The sequence below is a fragment of the Delphinus delphis genome, chromosome 8 (genome assembly GCF_949987515.2).
Source record: "Delphinus delphis chromosome 8, mDelDel1.2, whole genome shotgun sequence".
Lineage (NCBI taxonomy): Eukaryota > Metazoa > Chordata > Mammalia > Artiodactyla > Delphinidae > Delphinus > Delphinus delphis.
In genome coordinates this window covers 6722620-6746402 of record NC_082690.1, presented here as the reverse complement: position 1 = coordinate 6746402, position 23783 = coordinate 6722620, and the positions used below count along the sequence as shown (strand labels likewise).

The following is a 23783-nucleotide window of genomic DNA, read 5'->3' as shown; positions in this document are numbered from 1 at the left end:
TGCTATTAAATGTGGAGGTTTCTACATGAACACCCATTAAATATGATTGAACATGAGCCCTAAGATATGGACAATGACCTTTGTTGACTTCAGGCTAAGCAAGGAGGAGTCTAATTATTATCCAGAATCCAGAGTGATGGCCATATTATAGATAAGGCTGAATTATACCAAGATTCTTTCCAAGTACATTCCTGGACAGGCTTGAAATAGGTCTGTGATTCAGAAGATGTCACAGTCTCTCTGGTTGTGCTATGGTGACCCTCCCTGTAGAGCTGAGTCTATAAAGAAAGGCAGAGAGTAGATATAAATGAGAATGATATGGACATGATGGAGTTACGCTCAGTAAGTAGCCCTTTAAATCATTGGGGAGCTGTGCTTATATGGGGATTTTGTAATGGAATCTTGGGGTGATGGGCTGTGTGAAATCGGGGGAGGAGTGGAATTGTCCTGAGGCTCCTGTAAGGCAAAGTTCAGAGAAAAGAGGTTTATTAGCTTAGAGACAGGAAGACTGGGAGGCTTCAGTATAGTTTATAAGCATGTCAATCAGTAAATCAATAAGAATTTGTTGACTTACGGTTTGTACTTGGTGATAAGTTACTTCTCAACCCTGGCTGTAACAACAGATTCCCCAGGCCTCACTTCAGGTCAATTAAATCAGAACCTCTGGGAGTGGGGCCTGGGAATTAATATTTTTAAAAGCTCCCAAGATCATTTTAATTTGCAACTGGGATTGAGACGCACAGGCGTGGAGTCTCTTTGGAAGATAATCAGATACACAGTAGGACCCCTGTCCTTAACGTGCTTGACTGGATCTTGGAATTTAACAGGAAAAACTTAAGTAATAATACAAGGTATGCCACATAAGTAGTTTGCAACACATGTGGACGAGGTTGGAATAGCGACATATTTTTGCACTTGGGATAGTTGGGGACAATTAATTGAATGCCAAGTATGTACCCAGCCATGGGATAAGCTCTGAAGGAGATACAGATGAGAATAACACACGAGAGACTTCTGTTTCAAATAGAGGAAAACAAAAATAACCAGAAGGCTATTTGCTGCTGCTAAATTATGGTTGAGAATTTAAGATATTGAAGAGGAATTTCTTGGCGGTCCAGTGGTTAGGATTCAGCTCTTTCACTGCGGTGGGCCCGGGTCCAATTCCTGATTGGGAAACTATGATCCTGCAAGGTGTGCGGCATGCCCCCCGGCCCCGCAAAAAAAAAAGATATTGAAGATATATCATTAGATATCTTTGGAAAAAGTTTCTAGTTGCAGGTGGAATTTGAATTTTGCCTTAGAGAACTGCAAATAATTAATTTAATTTTACAGTTTAAAGGGCAAACAATGAGGACATACTTCTTCCCAGGAACCGTGTTAAGCACTTCACGGGAACTCTCACGTTCAATCTCACAGTATAGTTCTGAGCTATGTGTTATTATTATCTCTCTTGTGCAGGTGGCAAAACCAAGGCTTATCAAGGTTAGAGACATTTGTCAGAGGCCACACAAGGTACTGAGTGGTGGAGTTAAACTCAAAACCAGGGCTGTATGGCCCTTGGGCTGGGCTTATAACCACCATTTATAGGGCCAGTGTGAGCAGAGAAGGGAGGCCAGGGTAGGCAAAGAATATTTTTGCACATTGAGTAAGTAGCAGGTGAGGTTGAGTAGACCTTTGATTGGAAAGGTGAGTTGGGGCCCAGTTTAATTTATCAGGGGTTTTGATTGCCATTACATGGAATTTAACTTTATATCTGGATACTGGGGAGTCCGTGAAGGTTTTTGAGGCAGGAAGTTCCATGATAAAAAGCATTTTTTAGGAAGACCTTAAAGCCTGAAGATAGGGAGACCAGTTAAAAAGATCTCTCAGCAGATGAATGGATCAAAAAGATGCAGTACATATACACAATGGAATACTACTCAGCCATGAAAAAGAATGAAATAATGCCATTTGTAGCAACATGGTTGTACCTAAAGATTATCATACTAAATGAAGTAAGTCAGAAAGAGAAATTCAAATACCATATGCTATCACGTATATGTAGAATCTAAAATATGATACAAATGAACTTATTTACAAAACAGAAACAGACTCACAGACAGAGAACAGGCTGTGGTTGCCCAGGAGGAGGGGGCGGGGGAGGGTTGGGCAGGGGAGAGTTGGATTGGGAATTTGGGATTAGCAGATGCAAACTGTTATATATAGAATGGATAAACAACAAGGTCCTACTATATAGCACAGGGAACTATGTTCAATATCCTACGATAAACCATAATGGAAAAGAGTATGAAAAAGAATATATATATAGATGTATATATATATGTAACTGAATCACTTTGCTATATAGCAGAAATTAATACAACATTATAAATCAACTATACTTTAATAAAATAAAAGAGAAAAAAAAAAGATGTCTCAGTGCTCAAGGCATGAAGGCCTAAGGTCCTGAACAAGGTCAGTGACAGAGGGATGGGGAAGGATGGGAAAGGTGTAGGGCACTTTGGAAAAGAATGACCGTTCTTCATATCCAAAGATAGCAGGGCATGTGGGATTGGACAATAAATACCTCGGGGGTCATTTTGGTTTGATTTGAATTTGAATTTCCTTATATTTCACTAAGGTAGGGAGGTTTTGGAGTTGAGAATGTGTATCCTTCTTTTAAGAAAAAGGCAAATGATGGGCTTCCCTGGTGGCGCAGTGGTTGAGAGTCCGCCTGCCGATGCAGGGGACACGGGTTCGTGCCCCGGTCTGGGAGGATCCCACATGCCGCGGAGCAGCTGGGCCCGCTGAGCCTGCGCGTCCGGAGCCTGTGCTCCGCAACGGGAGAGGCCGCAACCGTGAGAGGCCTGCGTACCGAAAAAAAAAAAAAAGAAAAAGGCAAATGACAATTTTTCTTAAATTGTTTGACTTTTATGTACATTAGCTCTAGGCTTGTAAGGGTTATATGACCTTTGATTCAGTTCAGTTCTGGGTATTATTTAAGTTAGGCCCTGTGACTCAGCTAGTTTATATGGCTTTATCTTAAAGCTTCTGAGATAAAGGAATTACGTAAGTTCCATATTTCATTCTGTTGTAGGACCGGTAATGTTTCTCAGGGAGCTAATAAGCCTTAGTTCTCATTTCCTCTGTTTTCTTTTCTTTAGTATTAATTACAGCTCTTTAGGTTGGGTACAGATCTTTCTTTAACAACCCAAGACTTTACCGAATGAGCTCTTCTCCATGCCTTGGATGGGAAACGTCTCCAGTTCCCTTCTTAGACTTCCATAATGCTCTGTCGATACGCATATCTTCAAGTCCTGTGTTTGCATTGCATGGGGTGACAGCAGGGGAAAGCAGGGGACAGATAGAGCCTGCTTGGAGCTCTCTGCAGTTGCTGTCCTGTGCTAGCTTAAGAAAGACCCTGTGCCTGGTTACAAGGATCCTGGGTGTGTGAAAATACTACCTCAGCTAGGTGTGAGAAATTCCAGTGTATTATTACTAATGATTTTCCTAAGGGCTAAAGTGTTCGGGCCAAAAATAATTAGAGTGAGCAATAGAGCTGTCAACAAATCTCCCGAATGATGAGATAGCAGTTAATGAATGGGCTCGCTGTTCTTTTTGGCTCTGAGGCATTAAGCCTCTCATTTTAAGTCATGATGACAAGTACAGTATTGCTCATTTATACCTTTATTTAATAGTTGTTTTACTTTTCATTTCTTTTACTTTTAATTTAATATCAAGTCTTTTGTTTTCATTAGAAAGTTAGATGATTCCATCCCCCACACCCACCCCATGGTAAACATTACAAGCAAGAATGATTTTGGTGCTTTGTGAGTTTTTCAGTTCCTTCCCTGTGACAGGCCCCATCATTAGGGTCCTAATAGGCGTTTTGATGGTGTTGGAGATGATGATGAGTTATCAGCGGGCTAGCATCGCCCAGTAAGACCGACCCTTTGATGTTTCTGGGACTTCATGTTGTCGGGCCGGCCGGCCAGTTGTTCTCCTCGGAGCTCTTTTCCCCTTTGAGATCCAGGAGCATCAGGAAACGCCTTTCACCTGACTTTTTTAGGCAAACCTCCAGGATGTCATGGGAAGTGCCCCACGGAACTATTCCAGGCAGCAAGCTTCCCTTTCTCCAGCTGTCCAGAGATTTCAGATGAGCAGTGTTTGTTGCTCTGCTGAGCCCATTTCTCATAACTTGTATATTAAGTGCATCTCCCATCACCTTCGGCCTCTCTCCCTTCTCCTCAAGAAAGACCAGATGCTTGCAAACCGTTTCCCAGATCGCACAGCACTGACTCTTGGAATCTTTTGTCTCCTTTTTGTAACCAAATTGTTCAAAGAGTTGTAAACTAAGGAGGACCATGTCCTTCATTGCACAAGATATGTTTGGACAAGGCATTTATCAAGACTTGTTTTAATAAACTCTTCTCCCCTCACCCCAACTTTTCTTTGTTCTCCTCTTCCTGCAGGAAAGAGGCCAACAGGCCATTTTAGGTCTTCTCTGAAGCCTTAGCTGACCTTAGATGGTTTTGAAGTAAAAGTATGGCTGCAGACCCACTAATTTCCCTGAATCGTCCAAGGATGCTATTTCTGGAAACTCTTTGCTCCGGGGTCCGACCTCCCCGGGGCTCTTCTCTCCCTTCTTAGGCTGAATCCACACCCAGTTTCCAGTTTCAGAGATGTGGGTTTTTTGCACATCTCCTGTCTCTCGTTTCATCTTTGTCTGCGGGAAGGATTGGAGTAGTTGGGCTGGCTGACCTCCACGTGGATACTCCATTTGGTCTGCAGGTGGGTTCAGAGCCAGGGCTGGCACAGAGGGTAAGGCTGGAGGTGCTTTTTAAATCCTCACGTGTGACTCTGAGCTGGGCCTCGTGTCTCTCAGCGCTTGGGAGTCATACCGTGTCTGGGTCCTACATTGCTTGCCAGCCTTGACAGGACGTAACGCTGGTGTAGGGACAGTTGGGTGTGGCTAGGGGCGGAGGTAGGAAAGCTGGTTAAGAAACAGCAGCAAACGTGAGTGTGTGGACAGTAGAAAGAACAGCGCTGGGGATGGAGAAGTTTTTCAGGACAGGCCCTTCCTACACGAACGTTCTCAGAAATTCCTCAGGAGAAACGAGCTGCCTCAGTGTTTCTGAAGGATTCTCTTTGGATGTAATGCCCAGAGATTTTTGAAACTAAGGATCCTCTAGATCCTTGCTCGTTAAGAATAAGAAGAAATGTAGCGCCCGTCAGCTGTACTTGGAGTTGGCGTGTTGGGGCTGATTATTTCCCCTCTGAACTCTGACCGGCCAGGTGCCCTAATCAGTAAGTGAGCGCGTTAACAAGCGTCACTGCTTGTTTGTATTTAATTGCTACCTTAGAAGAGTGACAGCTCGAACCTGACGCTGATAATTTCGCTATAGACCTCAAAATATAAAAGACCAGCTGCGGTTCTTCCTCTCCTCTGTGAATGGATGCTTTTGCCACTGAGATACTGGTGGGGTGTAGATTGGCTGCTGTGTGAGGCTCTTTGGAGGCTTTTGCAGTGTCCTGGGAGTACACCCATCCAATGTCTTTATTTGTACTTTGAACAGCATTGCCACACTCCTGCCTTCTGCCAGTCCTCTGCTGAGCAGTGGGATAGTGATGTGGACACAGCGGACCAGAGACGGACCCCGCTGTGCTCTGACTCACGCTCAGCTCCGCTTCCTGGACGGGGAAGATGCTTCCCTGGGGCAGTCCTTACCTCAGCTGTCAGATGCGTGATGAGAGAGGGGAGGCAGGATCTGGCCTCCAAAAAGGACCTAGGGGTGCTGGGTACAGGGCCTTTGGGGTTGGGCCCGAAGACAGCTCATGCCTGCAGGACAACATGTGTGCTAAGCTCTTCTCATTGGGGCCTAGAAGTTGCTTTTGTCAAAAATCGTCTTTTCTGTGCTGAATCTAAACAGCAGAGGTGAATACTTTCCGATTGTTGGAGGGATGTGGACCTACTGCAGAGTCGCACTGAGTCTGCGCTGGTGGTTAGTTATGCTTTGCTTGGGTTCTGTAGTGTTGACAGCAGGAAGGGAGATGTTCTGGGAAGGACTGTGCTTTCCCAGGGGTCCCGGCCGGATGACGCTATCAGCCTACAGGTGTATTGCCCTTTTCAGTTTATAATAGTATGTATTTAAAGTGAAATATATCAATTATTACATTGACATTTGTATAATTTTCCATTTTCTGATTAAATTTCAAAATCTCATTCTAATGTTCATCTTATTAGATAGGCAGAAAAGATCCTAATTTAAAAAAATATACATCCTTATTTATTTATTGTATTGAAGTATAGTGGATTTACAACGTTGTGTTAATTTCTGCTGTACAGCAAAGTGATTCAGTTATACATATTCTTTTTTATATTCTTTTCCATTACGGTTTATCTCAGGATGTTGAATTACATATGCTTATTTAAAAAATCTGTGTTTTTGTAAATTTACTTCAGTTTAAAAAATATCTGTGCTTTGAAGTAATCTTGGTAAAATGCTGCACTGCTATTTATCGACGTTATTTTTTTTTCTGTTAATAGAATGACAATTTTTGAACCGATAATCCTGAGCTCAGAATCTAGTGAGGAGAGGCAGTATTTATTTGTGTTTGTACAACTTGTCCACAGCATTTGTTAACTTGCTACCAGCTGGGGAAGTAAATTTGACTAATTGGGAGAAGCAGTATTGATATATATCTCTAGGAGTAGTTGCAAGTTCTATAAAAATGCCTCTCTACTTCTCACATGGTCAGTGGGGAAATGGCTCATGGAAAATTAGAAAATACCTGGGCATCTGGCTACAAATTCGAGTTCTCTGCCCATGTGTGTGGCTTGGCTCAGTTCTTTGGTCTTGGTAATAGGCCCATTATTTCTGTGTTAGATGGATTTCAGAATGTCATACTCATACTTTGTTTCAACCCAAGCTGTTCCCCAGGAAACACAACTGTTTGTCCTCTTTTTCTTGCTGGACTAAGACCATGGTACCATCTTTCTTCTGGGCACAGCACAGCCTCTCCAAATAGGACCTCCTACACCTTTCAGGAACCTGTGCGTTTCACTGGTTTTTCTGTACGTGGGAGTGTACACAACCTTTTTTGGTGTCTATATTTCTGTAGCTTTAAATTTTCTACGTTGAAACATGTTGCTTTCTATTGGGAAAAAATTACTGTGATTTAAGAAGAAACAAAAATACTATATCCTTTGCCTGTCTTTTCTGGGGAGGGGGAATAGGGTGCTGAGTCATGAAAATTATGAGGTCTTACTATTTTTATGCCATGTGAGGCAATGCCAGGACCTGAGTCACAAGCACACCCAGGAAGAGGTGGTGGGTTTGAATGGTGCATGAATGTACATCAACTGTCTGGAACACTAGAATGTCAGAAAGGAAAGTCCCTGGGAAGGTGTATTTTAGGATTTTGAAAGGTAGCATGATATAATTATGAGCATGGCCATGAATCAAACAGATTTCTATTCAGATTCCAGATATGTGCCCTCTTCATTGGATAATTTTTGTGAGGAGTAAAAGAGGTACGGTGTGTGCAAAGCCTAGCCCATGGTGGCACGCAGTAAGCTTTCCTTCCTTTGTCCCTTCCGTCAGTCCATCGCCTTGAGATTATGGGTGGAATTTAAGGGACATGAGATTGACTTAGCAGCTTGTTGAGCCTCTCTTCTTTTGGAGAGATTGACCCTTTCTCAGACCCTTACCGTAGGGTGAGTTATTATTTTTTTAGGAACAAATCAATGCCAATGTTGTGGGCCATTGAACTGTAATATAGTCAGAGGTCTACCCTTACTTCCTCCTTCCGTCTTAAACATCTACTAGTTCAATTTAGGAAAAATTTCCAAGCAGAAGTCTTTCAGACTGGCTGTTAAAATATCAGATTATTAGCTGTTAATCTCTAACATGCTCAAGCTTCCTAAAAAATGGACCACATGATTACAGCCATCATGGAAAACAAGTATGGAAGTTCCTAAAAAAATTAAAAATAGAATTATCATATGATCTGACAGTCCCTCTTCTGGGTATATATCCAAAGGAAATAAAATCTCTCTCTTGAAGAGAAAAATGCACCCTTATGTTCAATGCAACATTATTCATGACAGCCAAGACATGGAAACAACCTAAGTGTTTGTTGACAGATAAATAGAAAAAGAAATGTGGAATAAATAAATAACTATTCTGTACACAGTGGAATATTATTCAGCCTTGAACAAGAAGGAAATCCTATAAACATGACAAAAAGACAACCCTCAGAATGGGAGAAAATATTTGCAAATGAATCAATGGACAAAGGATTAATCTCCAAAGTATACAAACAGCTCATGCAGCTCAATATTAAAAAAACAAACAACCCAATCAAAAAAGGGGCAGAAGACCTAAATAGACATTTCTCCAAAGAAGACATACAGATGGCCAAGAGGCACATGAAAAGATGCTCAACATCACTAATTATTAGAGCAATGCAAATCAAAACTACAATGAGGTATTACCTCACACTGGTCAGAATGGCCATCATCAAAAAATCTACAAACAATAAATGCTGGAGAGGGTGTGGAGAAAAGGGAACACTCTTGCACTGTTGGTGGGAATGTAAATTGATACAGCCACTATGGAGAACAGTATGGAGGTTCCTTAAGAAACTAACAACAGAACTGCCATATGACCCAGCAATCCCACTTCTGGGCATATACCCTGAGAAAACCATAATTCAAAAAGAGTCATGTACCCCAATGTTCATTGCAGCACTATTTATAATAGCCAGGACATGGAAGCAACCTAAGTGTCCATCGACAGAAGAATGGATAAAGAAGATGTGGCACATATATACAATGGGATATTACTCAGCCATGTAAAGGAATGAAATGGGGTCACTCGTAGAGACATGGATGGACCTAGAGACTGTCATACGGAGTGAAGTCAGAAAGAAAAACAAATATCATATTAACGCCTATATGTGGAATCTAGAAAAATGGTACAGTTGAACCTGTCTGCAAGGCAGAAATAGAGACACAGACGTAGAGAACAAATGTAAGGACACCACGGGGGGAAAGGGGGAGTGGAATGAATTGGGAGATTGGGATTGACATATATACACTAATATGTATGAAATAGACAACTAATGAGAACCTGCTGTATAGCACAGGGAACTCCACTATGCTGTACAGTAGAAACTAACACAACATTGTAAAACAACTATACCCCAATAAAAAAGAAAAGAAAAACGAAAAGAAAAGGAAGGAAATCCTGCCATTGTGACAGCATGGATGAGCCTGGAGGACATCATGCAAAGTGAAATAAGTTAGGCCAAGACTGCACGACCTCCTGTTATAGGTGCAGTCTAAAATCGTAGGACTCACGGAAACAGAAGCGTGGTCGTGGGGAGCTGACAGTGGGGGTGAACGGGGAGATGTTGATCCAAGGGTACAAACTTCCAGTTATAAGATGAATATGTTCTGGAGACCTAATGTGCCGTATGCTGACTCCAGTCAACAGTGCTGTATTGTATACTTGAAATTTGTTACGAGAGTAGATGTTAAGGGCTCTTAGCACACACCCAGGAGGTAACTATGTGAGGTGATGGATGTGCTAATTAGCTGGACTGCAGTCATCATTGCATAGTGTATGTATATATATGCATCAAATCGCACGCTGTATACCTTCATTATATACAGTTTTTATTTATCAATCAGGCCTCAGTAAAGCTGGAAAGAAAAGGAGAGAAATTGCAAAAGCCCAGAAACTTCCAAGGTTAATATTTACCATGTCTTCTCAGATTATTTAAATCATAGTGCTTTTCACACTGGGTTGCAGACTGAAAGAGTTAACCATTAAAAGAAATAGACCACATGAATGAGGAAAAACAAGTTACCTGAGGCCAAACAGTACTCAGCATTTTGGTGGCCCTTGCCTAGAAACGCAGTACAGTGACGTGAACAGCACATTTGTCCTTTCCTCTGGAGGTTTTTTTTTTTTTAACATCTTTATTGGAGGATAATTGCTTTACAGTGGTGTGTTAGTTTCTGCTGCGTAACGAAGTGAATTGCTCTGCTCCTAGTTCAGACGTGGACCTTCTGTGTGACTTTAACACCTTATCCCAGCAAAGCCTGGGTTAGAAAAAAATAATCTCTCTGTTTTGTTATTCAATGTGTCATTCGCTGTAAATCACATAGCCTCAAAGTCTTAATTGTGCCTAGTGAGACTTATGCAAAGATAGTCTTTTGCCTTTGTAATTAGATCTGGATCCCCTAAGAGGATATCAGATGAGTAATTAGTTCATCACTCTACTCCCTTGTGAACTGACAAGATTTAGTAGTACTGAGGAGGTTTACGTGCAGGAAGGCATTAATACTCTTTCCCTTAGCTCACTCGTTAAATTCAGCTAATATTTGTTTAGTTGATACCATTTGCAAAGTATGGGAAGTACATTGTGGGAAACTGAAATATAAGACAAAGACTTTACAATCGAGTTGAGAAATGTAAGAGAGACTCAACTGTGTCTGAGTGTGATATTGCTGATAAAGTCATTGCATCTTGATACCAAAAGGGACCTTAAAACCCAGCCAACTCCCCCATCTACTGATGAGGAAAATTCAGAGAAAGAGAGACCTCATTGTGGACTGAAGCTAAAGCAAGCTGAATGGCGTTGTTGAGGGTAGAGTTGGATCTTAAATAGACAGGACGTGGCTCAGTGCAGGGGGCATCTTGCTGCAGGGAGCAACTGTCTTTGGTCCTGGTTGGACAGTTGGGTACCATGGTCCATATGCTTCACATTCACTGTGTTGCAGAGTCTTGTCACTGTTATTCCTACTACTACTCCTTATTACTGTTTTCCCTTATTACCTACAAGAGCAAGACTCAAACAAATAAATATTGATGTCTGTGGTATAATTTTCCCGCTACTGTTTGGAGGTACACTCGTTGCCATTCAATCTTAACACCTTGAGTAAAAGAGAAAGGAGAGGAATTCTTTCATTCTCTCCAACAAGAGCCTTCCCCCAAGTACAGTGCTCCATCCTCCTATCTTCAATAAGTACATTCCTCCAGAGTTTGAGTCCATTTTGCAACATAGTTCTGTGCCCCTGGGCTGAGTTATCTGCATAAGTTTTAAGGGCACACTTTTATCAGAAAATAATGGGGGGACTTCCCTGGTGGCACAGTGGTTAAGAATCCGCCTGCCAACGCAGGGGACACGGGTTTGAGCCCTGGTCCGGGAAGATCCCACATGCCACGGAGCAGCTAAGCCCGTGCGCCACTACTACTGAGCCTGCGCTCTAGAGCCCGTGAGCCACAGCTACTGAAGCCCACGTGCCTAGAGCCCGTGCTCCGCAACAAGAGAAGCCACCACAGTGAGAAGCCCGCGCACCACAACGAAGAGTAGCTCCCCCCTCGCCGCAACTAGAGAGCCCGCGCACAGAACGAAGACCCAGTGCAGCCAAAACTAAATAAATAAATAAAATTTTTAAAAAAGAAAATAGTGGGGTACCAGGAAGAAGAGATTTAACCATCGAAATCACATGACTGTCTGCATGACATGGAGGCATCCTGATGGAAACTGCCTGCATTATGCTGGTCATCACAGCAGAGGGCGATATTCTGGTCACTGACAGTACTTGGGGGCCTTACCAGACACTGGTTTGTTTGAGAGGCCTCCAGTTTACTGTTCTGCCTTCACGTTCCAGCAGAGCATTTTCCCACTTGTCCACACTCAGCAGAGCCAATTTCGACATCAGAAGTTCTGTAGATATTCTTCAGTAAGGCCCAAATGCCTTTTCATCCTGTGTTTTTTGTTTTGCTTAAAAATATTTCTTTTCGGGAATTCCCTGGTGGCGCAGTGGTTCAGACTCCGCCTGCCAATGCAGGGGACACAGGTTCGAGACCTGGTTCGGGAGGATCCCACACGCTGCGGAGCAACTAAGCCCGTGTGCCACAGCTACTGAGCCTGTGCTCTAGAGCCCGCGAACCACAACTACTGAGCCCGTGTGCCACAACTACTGAAGCCCGCACACCTAGAGCCCGTGCTCCGCAACAAGAGAAGCCACCGCAATGAGAAGCCTATGCACTCTAACAAGGAATAGCCCCTGCTCGCCGCGACTAGAGAAAGACCACGCGCAGCAACGAAGATCCAGTGCAACCAACATAGGTAGATAGATAGATAAATAAATAAATACATACATACATAAAAAACAAATTTCTTTTCACAGTTAGTATTTGGCAAATTTGTAGACTTTTACCTGTTTCTTTTTATTCTCTGATTAGAATCTCAGCTAACGTCATCCTTCAGTTTAAATGACACTCTTTCAGGTGGATCCTCACCACCTATACTTGATTAAATCCTCTTGCTGAAGTACTTCTCCCTTAACTGTCCGCTGTCCATCAGCTGGGCTGGGCAAGGACCCGGTCTGTCTTGTGTACTCTTTTATCCCCAGTTCCTGGCATAGTGTCTACACTAAGTGTTCCATAATTTGTTAAACTTAATTGAATTTTACTCTCTTTTATCCCACTTTGTTTCTAATTCTTTGCAACCAAAGGCAAGCTACAGAGAATATATTTAAGCCAGAATTAGGATGCATAGGGAGACAAGGGAAATTAACTTGAATTTAGAAAATTACATTTTGGCAGGAGAAGTTCTGAGTTGGGTGGATGCTTCTCCTCCTGGGTAATCAAGAGCTTGCCTGGGACCCACAGGGCCACTTGCAGAAAGTAATGTCCTGTGGCTTTTCCTCGAAACCACCCCGGGCCCTGGCACAATGCCCATTTTCCCAGCCTGCTTTGTGGAGATTCCTATACCGTGAAGACAGGTCTGGAAGTATCAGAGAAGGGGGGAGATTTTCAAAACTTACGTCAAGAGATTTCCTAGTGAGTAACCTTGTTGAAAGTGTATCCTTCTTGAAATTCTCTGACCATTTTCATTGACCCTGTGCGCTTACTTGCTTCTTAGGCTACAATGTCTGCCTGGTTTATTGGTCTTATTTCCTTTTCCAGCTCCATTGATGAAGATGTACCCCAAGACCCAGTTTTTCATCCTCTGTTGGTCTTAAGTTTTTCTTCTTGGGAGACAAATTCTGCTTTCAACCCTTCAACTCTTGTTCTGTGTAAAATCCACAGACCCATCTCAGAGTCCTTCGGGGAACCCTAGTTTGTGACCGTCCAGGCCTGCCAGGAATCATCACTTCACTGTCTGATTTTACTGCAAATTAAATAAGCCTTTGCGAGCCTTATCTTTTCTACCCGAACGTTGTCACTGGGCAGAGGAAGAGGTGCTCCGATCCCAGCACTTAACCGCTGAAGTCTTTTTTTTTTTTAAACATCTTTATTGGAGTATAATTGCTTTACAATGGTGTGTTAGTTTCTGCTTTATAACAAAGTGAATCAGCTATACATATACATATATCCCCGCATCTTCCTCCCTCTTGTATCTCCCTCCCTCCCACCCTCCCTATCCCACCCCTCTAGGTGGTCACAGAGCACCGAGCTGATCTCCCTGTGCTATGCAGCTGCTTCCCACTAGCTATCGGTTTTACATTTGGTAGTGTATATATGTCCATGCCTCTCTCTCACTTCGTCCCAGCTTACACTGCTGGAGTCTTGAGTCCTCTGGCACCTTCTGTGTGTCTGCCCGCCTCTCCCACTGCACTCTAGTGTTTCTCCAGGTCCTGTGGGTTCTTCCTTTCCCCGAAGAACCCCGGCTCCTCTTTTCACAACGAGGCACTGTACGCTCTGGAGCGCAGCAATCCATCCTGAATTCCTGTAGGTCTTCTGCCACTCAGCATTTGCCACAGAAAAACTTCTTTGTTCTCTTATTTACCTTTTATTGTAATGTCTCATGTCTCCAGTGCGATAACTAGCTTCTGAGGACAGAGATGAGGAATCGCTTCTCTTCCCGTCTCTAGCAGTTAGCACAGAGCTGAGTAGCTACTTGGTAGAGTTCACAGATGATGGTGACAGTGAACTAGAAGATTTCTCCTGGTCAGCTTTGTGTAGCCTCTGTCCCTGTGACAATAGGACCTTAACTAGAAATTATGAAGGATAAGGGACGAGACAAAGCGATGGTTTACGTTAGCACAGGAAGCAGGGGTATGGTTTCTTAGTGAATAGAGACGTCTCTAAAATTTGGAAAGTTAGTGCTTTTTGATTGCTGGAAAAAATTACTGCCTTTTTGGGTATAGTTCTTCATTGTTTAAAAATTTTTTTATACTCATTATCCAATGTGATCCTTCAACAAGCTTGGGAGAAGTATTATTAGTGGCATTTTTTTAGAAGAGAAAGCAGAAGTTTGGAAGTATGGTTTAAGCAAGGCCACGGAGCCCAAAGTTGTCAAAGGTGTCAGAACCACATCTCCAGCCCCAGTTTTCTGATTCCAGGTAAAATCAGTTCGAGTCAGGCATGGAGTTTTCACTAGGAAGATGCACTTTTTAACTCTGTCCTAAAGAAGTTTGCAGTCTAGTGAGAAATAAATGGGTAAACACATTAACCCTTGCTCCAAGGTTTGAATTAAGTAAGGGTGAATAAGGACACAAACACAAAGCTGGGGGTGCATGAAGGTGGGAGTGATTAATTCGGTCTCTGTACTGAACAACAGCTGTTCTGGAAGCCTTCTGTCCGTGAGTGGTTATGAGGTATGGCTGAAAGCAGGTGTGGGTGTGTGGAGACAACAGAATGGCCAGGAGGAGAAAGACAGTGCCATTTCCAGTGTGTTCTTTGGCGGAGGGAGATGTGGAGTGGTGATGGCTAGAGGGGGGATGATGACCACGTTTGGGCGGTAGGGCATTTTAGGCAGCGTGGGAAGGACCATAAACCTATCTGCCAGGCTAGCTTAATTGATTTCACGGAGATCCCAGTGCAGCCCAGCGTTTTTGTGGGTGTCTATAATTTTGATGACATTGCAGGTTGAACGTGGTAAGACGGAGCTTGTCTCTTTGCAAAATCAAGACTCTGAAAAGATGGCGTGATGCAGTCAAGCCTACTATCATTGCTCTGGTCTCCTCTTTATTTCCCAAATCTTCATTTTTCCAAATCCCCAGAAATGTTTTCATCCCTTTATTCATCAACCTTTGTGAACCTTCTTCAGTTTTTAATTTAACTAGATCCTTATTCCAGAGTCTACATTATGGCAGTCGTGTGTGGATTTTGGAATAACTTTACTTCACATGTTTCTAATTCATTTACACTTAACTCATCAACATTCCCACCCGCTCTTTTTTAATGAGGTAATTAATGGCTAAGATGTTTTGTCAGCCTTTGAGTTGGCCTCTTAAAACATTTTCTCTTTTCTTTAGTCATACAAAGCCATAACCTGTAAAGGGGGCACGTATTCCATTAACTCTTACTGGGCTAGAAACTTAGTGTATCACAGAGTTAAAAGGCCACTCAGCCCCGTTATATTTCCTCCCTTCCTTGACATTCTTACAGATTAGCACATAGACAAACAAGCACTGAACTTTCATGTCTGGTTGCTACTTACCCTCAGCTCAGCCTTTCCTTAATCCACCTTCAGCATACGACCAGGCAAGTCCATTTTAACCACCCCATCTCTGTGTTCTCTGCAGTGTTCAGAAATTGACTTTGGGTACAGTCCTGTGTCCCACTAACTTCATCCTTCTTTGCCTACGACTAATCTTGGGAAGGGCTGTGAATTGTTTATACAGGTCTGCAGAACCACAGTAGTTATTTCTGGAGTCTTGATGATTTTAGGGCGATGTCTGGCCTGGTTAGCCCTCCCACTGATATCCTTTAGCTCTCTTGTTGCTGTCAGGGCATTTGAAGACCCTCATGTGGCAAAGAGAAGCTAGCAGATTCTAGTGCTGTTTCGTCTTACTTTGCATACGAATGCACGGAGGGTAAGAAGATGCACCTGCATAGTTCACAAGCAGGTCTGCTTTCTTGATACGAAAATCCATCTGTTTTCTTTTGGCTCATTCACAGAGCATCAAACCACTAAAGTGAAAAGAGGAAAAGAAAGGGAACTAACAGTGATGAAATTCCCACCAGGTACTTCACAAACCCTAATGCATTTAATCTTCCCAGTAAGATACCAGGGGGAACTGTTATTAGCCCTACTTTACAGAAGAGGAAATTGAAACGAAGAAAGTTTTGATAACCTGCTCAAGTTCACTCCACAAGTCAGTGAGGTCCTGTTCTTTCCACTGCCCCAAATTACCAGCCAGTCTGCAGGGACGTGAGCTGATGGGAATACTTCGGTGTGGGTGGTTTTATGATTTTTCCCAGGACACTCAGCCAGAGCTACCCAGTTGTTCCACTGAGTCTTTCTTTCAGGTTAACCGTCAGGGATACCATCTCTACCTGTGGCTTTGTGTGTGTTGCTTGTCCCTTGGAAGCTTTCTGCGGGTATACAGGTCACACATTCCCGGGACATAACTCAGTAAAGCAGGCAGCTTAGAGATCCTTATCCACTCAGACATTTGGACCTCGCTTGTGTCAACCGGAATAGTGGGCGTGGAGAGCCATTTTGGGGACTGGCGTGTTGGAGCAATGGAAGAGGAGCCCCCAGGAGGTGTGTGGAAGCCAACACTGTGCTTTGGGGACTCTGCTCTGGGGTTCACGTCCAGCTGTAACTGGGGCGACTGGCCTCCGCGGGGAAGGAGGACTTATGTTGGGGAGATGTGCCTGGAATCTGCCACCCTGGACCGTGCCCATGCTTGGCCCAAGTGCGTTCGTATGCGTGATCTACACTCAGTTTGCAGAATCCACGTGACGGAAAATTCTGTTTAGCCTCCCAAATGGTCCGCATCTCCCCAGGCTCCCTGGGATGTCCCTGGGCATCAGCCTACCACGAATGTGCTCAGGTTTTCTAATCCAAAAACAGATTCTCAAGACGGCCAAACATTTGGCAGGCAGCTATTCTAGGTATAGGATACACGCGGTTATGTGATATCCATCCCACAGCCAAACACTGGTTCGGGGGATGGGTTGAAGGAAAGCAGCTATTAGAAAGTGCATTCACTGTGGTCATGTTTACACTCCTTTTGTCAACTAAAAATGTTTAAACAAAGTCTTTGGTTCATGACAGTCATGACTCCCTCTCAGTAGCAGATAATGTGCTTGAATTTCACAAGTGTATGTAAATGATCCAGGGTGGCGGGACAGCTGTCTTTAGTCCACGTTTTCACATAGTGATAATTCTCAGGAAAAGAGAAAGACATACTTAATACATAGTGTTATACATTACTTGCCTTCTCAGTAACCCAAGTCCCCCACCCCACGATGTATGAGCTAAGTTATAATTCCCCCCTATTTTTAAAATCTAAATTTGATTTTTAGCCAAAATATAAATAGATGGCTGGAGTATCTCACAGTGCTTTTGTGAGAATATCAGATGCGGGTGTGTAAGTGCTCTGTGAAATGAGAGCTCTGGGCCGATCCTATTTTGTTGGAAATCGGGTCGTATTTTAAAACAAGAAAGACATAGAGCAGCTGGCGAGAATATGTTTGGTCCCACTTTTCTGGTCCCGTTGGTTTGCCTCTCAGGAGACGCAGTGCTTTGCTGCACACGCATTACCCACCCTGTGTCCTGGTCCAGCCACGCTTGTTCCTTCCTTAGGGACACATGTCAAATACGAAAACCTCAACACAGTGCTTCACGGCAATTGTATTTATTTACTACAATGATGGTCCTCCTGAATCCCCCAAATATTTATCTGCATCACAGTGGCCTTGTGGGTGCATCTCCAACATCAGAAGGTGCTCTCTGCCCCTGGGGAGAGGTGCAATTTTGTCACTGAATCTGCATCAGAACATTGGGTCAGGATTCCTGAAACTACAGACTTTGGTGATTGGAATGTTGCCTTAAATCACTACCATTCTTCTGAAGTTTTTTGTTTTGTTTTTGGTTTTTAATGAAGGTTTTCATTGGGTTTAAGCTTTATGGAACCAAATGGCATAAATTTCCAAAAGCTATTTTTAATTACTAGCAATTTCTTTCAACCTACCAGAGAACAGGATCATCAAAAGAATCATCTTTCCTGATAGTAATCTATAAGGTCAATGGAAGTCTAATAAATTTTCAGTGGGATTTGCTTTTTAAGAGACTAACAAGTTGATTCTAAAATTCAACTGGAAAAATTAATTAATGACAATAGCTGAGAAAACTCTGTAGAAAAGATAAAAAGGGGAAATTTGTTCTGCCAGATAATAAAACTCCCTAAACCCTACAATAATAAAAGTGGAATGGTCCTATCATAGGACATACATTAGTTCAGTAGAATAGAGTCCAGAAACAGACACATGCATTCATGACGTAACCCAGCTATTTCTAGGGCCCCATATGGCCCAGTATCTATAGAATTATACTCAAAGACAACAGAAATCTGATTACAGAAGCCTTGAATGGGAAGATCTTTAGTTTTACTTAAAGGAATATATTCAAGGATTTTACCCAGTACACCCCTAAAATGTTTTTCAGAAATCCTCTCAAAGTAGCCTTCACTCTCCCCAGAGTTGCAGACTCATGGCGGCCTCAAAAAAAATCTGCCCCCCTCTCTGATCCACCTGATTTCCTAACTCTTCTCTCCCCGACGCCTCCTCATTCCGCACACCCACTGCCCTCACGTAGAGGCACCTCACCTATTTATAACCATCCCGACAGAGGGCAGCCCTTGGGAAGGGTGGTTCTTGTCCCAGTTTGGCTGCTTGTCTAGAAAGCAGGAGATTCTCAGACTTCTGGTGACTAAAATTCCCCAGTAGACGCTCAGAATTCTGATAAACAAAAATTCCCAACTTCATTTCATTGGGAACTTAATGTACCTTAAGGCTGGCATTTTAAGTCACGGGGTTAAATAAACCCCAATAAAGGGTCTGGGGGTTGTTGGCTATCCATTTAGAAAAAATAAAGTGACATGTTTATACTTTACAAAATAAACACTTTGTAACTATGTGTTTCAGTAGATTAGAATACCTTATTACTAGATTTGGAACATATACATGTCTGTATATACACAGGAACAATTATGGAAGTCTACCTCTAAGATTTGGGATTGAAAACTGGGAGGGGAGACTTCTATTTTATATATTTCTGAATTGTTTTAAAAATTTTTTTATAAGAAATTGTGCTACTTTGGTAATGAAAACAAAATAGCAGTATAAGAAGCTTTTAGATACTTTTTAAAATATATTATAACTTTATTCTTTTTTTTTTTTTTTTTTTTTTTGCGCCTCTCACTGTTGTGGCCTCTCCCGTTGCGGAGCACAGGCTCCGGACACACAGGCTCAGTGGCCATGGCTCACGGGCCCAGCTGCTCCATGGCATGTGGGGTCTTCCTGGACCGGGGCACGAACCCGCGTCCCCTGCATTGGCAGGCGGACTGTCAACCACTGTGCCACCAGGGAAGCCCCATAACTTTATTCTTTTTAAAATTAATTAATTAATTTATTATTTTTGGCTACATTGGGTCTTCATTGCTGTGCGCGGGCTTTCTTTAGTTGTGGTGAGCAGGGGCTACTCTTCGTTGGGGTGCACAGGTTTCTCATTGCGGTGGCTTCTCTTGTTGCGGAGCATGGGCTCTAGGCGCGTGGGCTTCAGTAGTTGTGCACGCAGGCTCAGTAGTTGTGGTTTGCACGCTCTAGAGCGCAGGCTCAGTAGTTGTGGCGCATGGGCTTAGCTGCTCCGCGGCATGTGGGATTTTCCTGGACCAGGGCTTGAACCTGTGTCCCCTGCATTGGCAGGCGGATTCCCAACCACTGCGCCACCAGGGAAGACCTACATACTTTTTTGGAAAAGTAGCATTTCATAATGTATACAGATCCAAAACTACTGTCACAGGTATCCTGATTTTCTCATTATAAAATATCATTTTTTTTCTTTAAAAGAATCCATGACAAAAACCCTCAAGTGTTAGCCTTGGCTGGAGAGTCAATGGAAGTCGTGATTTATTGTTTAATAGCTTTGTGGTTTCTACTGGGCCTTACTAGACATGTAGTCAAAGAACAAGAGAAGTTATCTCTTTTAATAACTATGACTGGGGTCCAAAACAGAAGCATGGAAATGAGTAAGAAGAGAAATGCCAACCCAGAGGAGAGAGAGCTTACACGTAGCAACTGGGTGCTTCTGTGACCTTGGTTGGTTTTAACCCGGGACGAGTGTGAGTGATGTTTGGCTCCGACGCTCACCTTGCCCTTGTAGTGAGCTGTCAGGTCTGGGCTGAGTCCCAAAGGGCAGCCACAGAATCTTCTCTGTTTTCATCAGATATCAAGATGGGCTTGGGATGATGTGCTTTTGTGACATCGGTATATTAGAGTTTGAAAAATTCTTCGAAGTTACCTACTTTTACACACTTGTACAAATGACAAAACTGAGCCCCAGAGGGATAAAACTGTTTCCATAGGTAATGATGGTGACATTTTAAACCCAATACTATGGAACAATGAAAAGGAAGAGCTTTTTCACTTGAACTTTAAAGTATCAGCAAACAAAGGATGTTGCAGCCATCAACCATGAGCCACTATCTATCTCCACCCCGGTGGTGAGCCTTGAGGGAACTCAGGGTGGAGACAAATGGGCTGCCTGGCTGCCTGCTGCCAAGCCCTCGGCCACTGCAGCCGCCCCCCGCCCCCCACCAACGGTGCCCCCTGAGGGGACTCAGGATGGGAAGGAACAGGACACTGGCCCCAGAGAGCTGAGGTGCACATCAAAGGAATGATTTCAATGAGCCCAGACTCTTTCTTCCCATACATAGAAAAGCGCTAAATTCATTGACTTGAGACGTCCTGTTTTCTTTTTCGTTTTTATTGGAGTATAGTTGCTTTACAATGTTGTGTCAGTTTCTGCTGTACAGCACAGTGAATCAGCTATATGTATACACATATCCCCTCTTTTTTGGATTTCCTTCCCATTTAGGTCACCACTGAGCACTGAGTAGAGTTCCCTGTGCTGTACAGTAGGTTCTCATTAGTTATCTGTTTTATACAAAGTGGTGTATATATGTCAATCCCAATCTCCCAATTCATCCCACCGCCTCCCTCCCCGCCTCGGTATCCATACATTTGTTCTCTACATCTGTGTCTCTATTTCTGCTTTGTAAATAAGTTCATCTCTACCATTTTTCTAGATTCCACATATAAGTGATATTATACAATATTTGTTTTTCTCTTTCTGACTTACTTCACGCTGTATGACAGTCTCTAGGTCTATCCATGGTTCTGTTTAATTAACAGAATTAATCTTTTGATGTTCTGACCACCTGGTCTTTGTTGCAAAAACTCCTGTATATCCTAGTGCCCCCTCACCTCTTCAGAGCAGTCCCCCAGAGCTATCTGAGAGGTTGCCTCCCTGGCTTGAAGTCCTCAGAAAGTCCAAAAATATAAAACATAATTCTCAACTTTTAGGTTGTGCAATTTTTTTCAGTCGACAAAAGACAGAACAGATTCTTGGACAGAAAAGTCCTCTTGCCTTGAAATTCCTAAAGCAGAAGAGGCACAAAACTAGGGTGGAGGCCACCACACCCCCTACCCCTGCACACCCGTGACAGACATCGCTAATCAACCTCAGCTCGAATTCTTCAGCCAGGCTCCGACCCAGCCTGAGAATCCTCCTTAACACAGTGCCAGAGGCAGCCAGTGTAATGGATCTGAATTTTCATGTGAATTAAAATCTTTTTGGCCTCCTCTTCTAAGTGATGCATCCGTGTGATTCATGATGTGGTAACAGCCCTGGACTTCAAGCCAGAACCTGGTTTGACTCCTGAGTCTGCTTGTTCCTAGCTCTGTGACACCATCAAGTCCCTCAGGTTTTCTGGGGCTGTTTTTTTGTCTCTGAAATGAGGGAGTTGAATTAAATAACCCTTAAGCATCCTTCCAGCTCTGAAAAACGTTACGATTCAAGGTATGTAGACTTCTCAGGGAGAATTTATAGTTACAGCCATGTATTTTTATAAAGACCCGAGGTGCTTCTCAGGTGCACTGTATATTACAGATCCTTTTCAGCTTCCTTAAGTATGTGTTTCTAGCTATATCTGAGTACTTCTTCCCATCTGCTCAGTGCCATTGACCCGTATCTCTGAAACCAGCATTTAGGGGTTCAAACGGGAGAGATGGGGAAAGGTTCACTTCAAACTAGACCAGGCTGAGCAAATCTGCGTGTGCCCTGCCCACCCAGCCTTCCCCCATTTATACGTCCCTGTGAACAGGAGGCCCTGCCAGACAGATGGGTCTCGGCCCGGGGTCCTCTGAGGGCCTCTGGCCCCCTTCCCCCACGGCTCCTGTGCGACCTGCCTCCCTGCTTGTCTTCCAGGCCCCGCTTCCCTTCGGGCATATCCTCTCCTCTCGGTGATCACCCGACAGCCCACAGTCATCCCCCACCTGGTCCCCGCCACCCCGGGAGTCGCCCAGGCTCTGTCCCGCCACCCGGCCGCCGAGGCCACCTCTGCCGAGGCTGCGGGCGAGAACCACGGCAGCAGCGAGTCGGAGACGGAGCAGCCCACGCCCCGGCAGAAGAAGCCCCGCCGGAGCCGCACCATCTTCACCGAGCTGCAGCTCATGGGCCTGGAGAAGAAGTTCCAGAAGCAGAAGTACTTGTCCACCCCAGACAGGTGAGGACACGGGGAGGGGACTGTCTGCCGGGAAGGCCCTTGAGCAGGGGGACTCCTTTGGTTCTTGGCGTGGGACGGAGAGCCACAGGACTGTTCTAGAGTTTGTGCAGGACAGTATGGCAGGAATCTGTCCATCCCTCGGCTCGTGCCGCCTCAGCCTGGGTTTAACAGAAGCCAGCCCACGTGCATTCATCTCAGCCCGGGACCCTGCCTGCTACTGAATTTATACTTCTCCCTATATCCCTGTATATTAGTTTCTCCAGTACAACCAGCAAAGCAAAGCTTAGCCAGTGCTTACCCAGGCTCTCCGTTGGGAAACAGGTTTGGTGTTTAAAGCCACTTGCACTTAGGGTCAGATGCAGTGGGACTGGACCCACAACTGGGGTCCCTGATCTCCTCAGGCCCCTCCCCAGCCTCCAACCCCCAACTGGCTCAGTGGGTCGGCCCGGCTCCTGCCTGGACGCGCCGGATTGACGGGACTGTGGAGCTGTCAGGTGTCTCGCTAGATCTGACAGGTAGCAAGTCAGAAGCATCTGGCTGAGATCTAAGAGGACCTGGAAGAGGGGCCCTTCTTTAAACCCTTCTGAGATCCCAGCGAGGGCAGCTGCGACCCCTGCTTTACTCACAGGCTTCAATACCTCTCCGCTTTCTTTAGTTCAGCATCTTAACAAAAAAATACGCTGCGAGAGTGTGTGTCTTACCTTGTCCCTCACACTCACTCTGGAATGGCTGAGCTAATGTGTGATCCTGTTTATTGGGAGGATTTTGCAGGTACTTCTTCCCTTCTTTTGCTCACTGCCTTGTCCATATCAGGCTTGACCCTACTCCTGTTAAAGAGAAGGGAAGGAAACTCAAATGCATCTCTTAAGCTATTTTATTAGCTGTTCAATCAAAACTTAAGTGAGAGAGGAGGCTGCAGATCACTGACTGGAAGGGAACTTGTTTACCGATTCAGTTAGTTGAGCACCCACCGGCTGTGTGCCAGGCACTGTGCCAGGGATTATGGGTCCAGAAAGTAGCAGACAAGAGACCTGCTCTAGAAGAGGTCACGGGGAAGGACGAGGCTGTGGTAATGACATCACGACGCCGGGTGTGGGTGCCGGCACGTTCCCGCGGGCTGCAGGAGCACAGAGGTGTTGCTGAGCATGTTGGCGGGGGCTGAGAAGCCTTCTCGGAGGAGGCAACCTCTTCAAAAGAGCTTTCATCCCAGGAGGGAGAGAGCCCTCCACAGAGGGAGCGACACATAAAAGGCACAGAT

At 44.2% G+C, this 23783-nt stretch overlaps 1 protein-coding gene across 1 annotated transcript in view; it reads left to right on the top strand.

Moving 5' to 3' along the window:
* Nucleotides 1-23783, top strand: part of BARX2 (BARX homeobox 2) — a 65910-nt gene that overhangs the window by 32169 nt on the left and 9958 nt on the right. The window contains exon 2 of the mRNA XM_060017674.1: nucleotides 22228-22525. Coding sequence (XP_059873657.1) covers nucleotides 22228-22525 — 298 coding nt within the window. The remainder of the gene's footprint in view (nucleotides 1-22227; nucleotides 22526-23783) is intronic.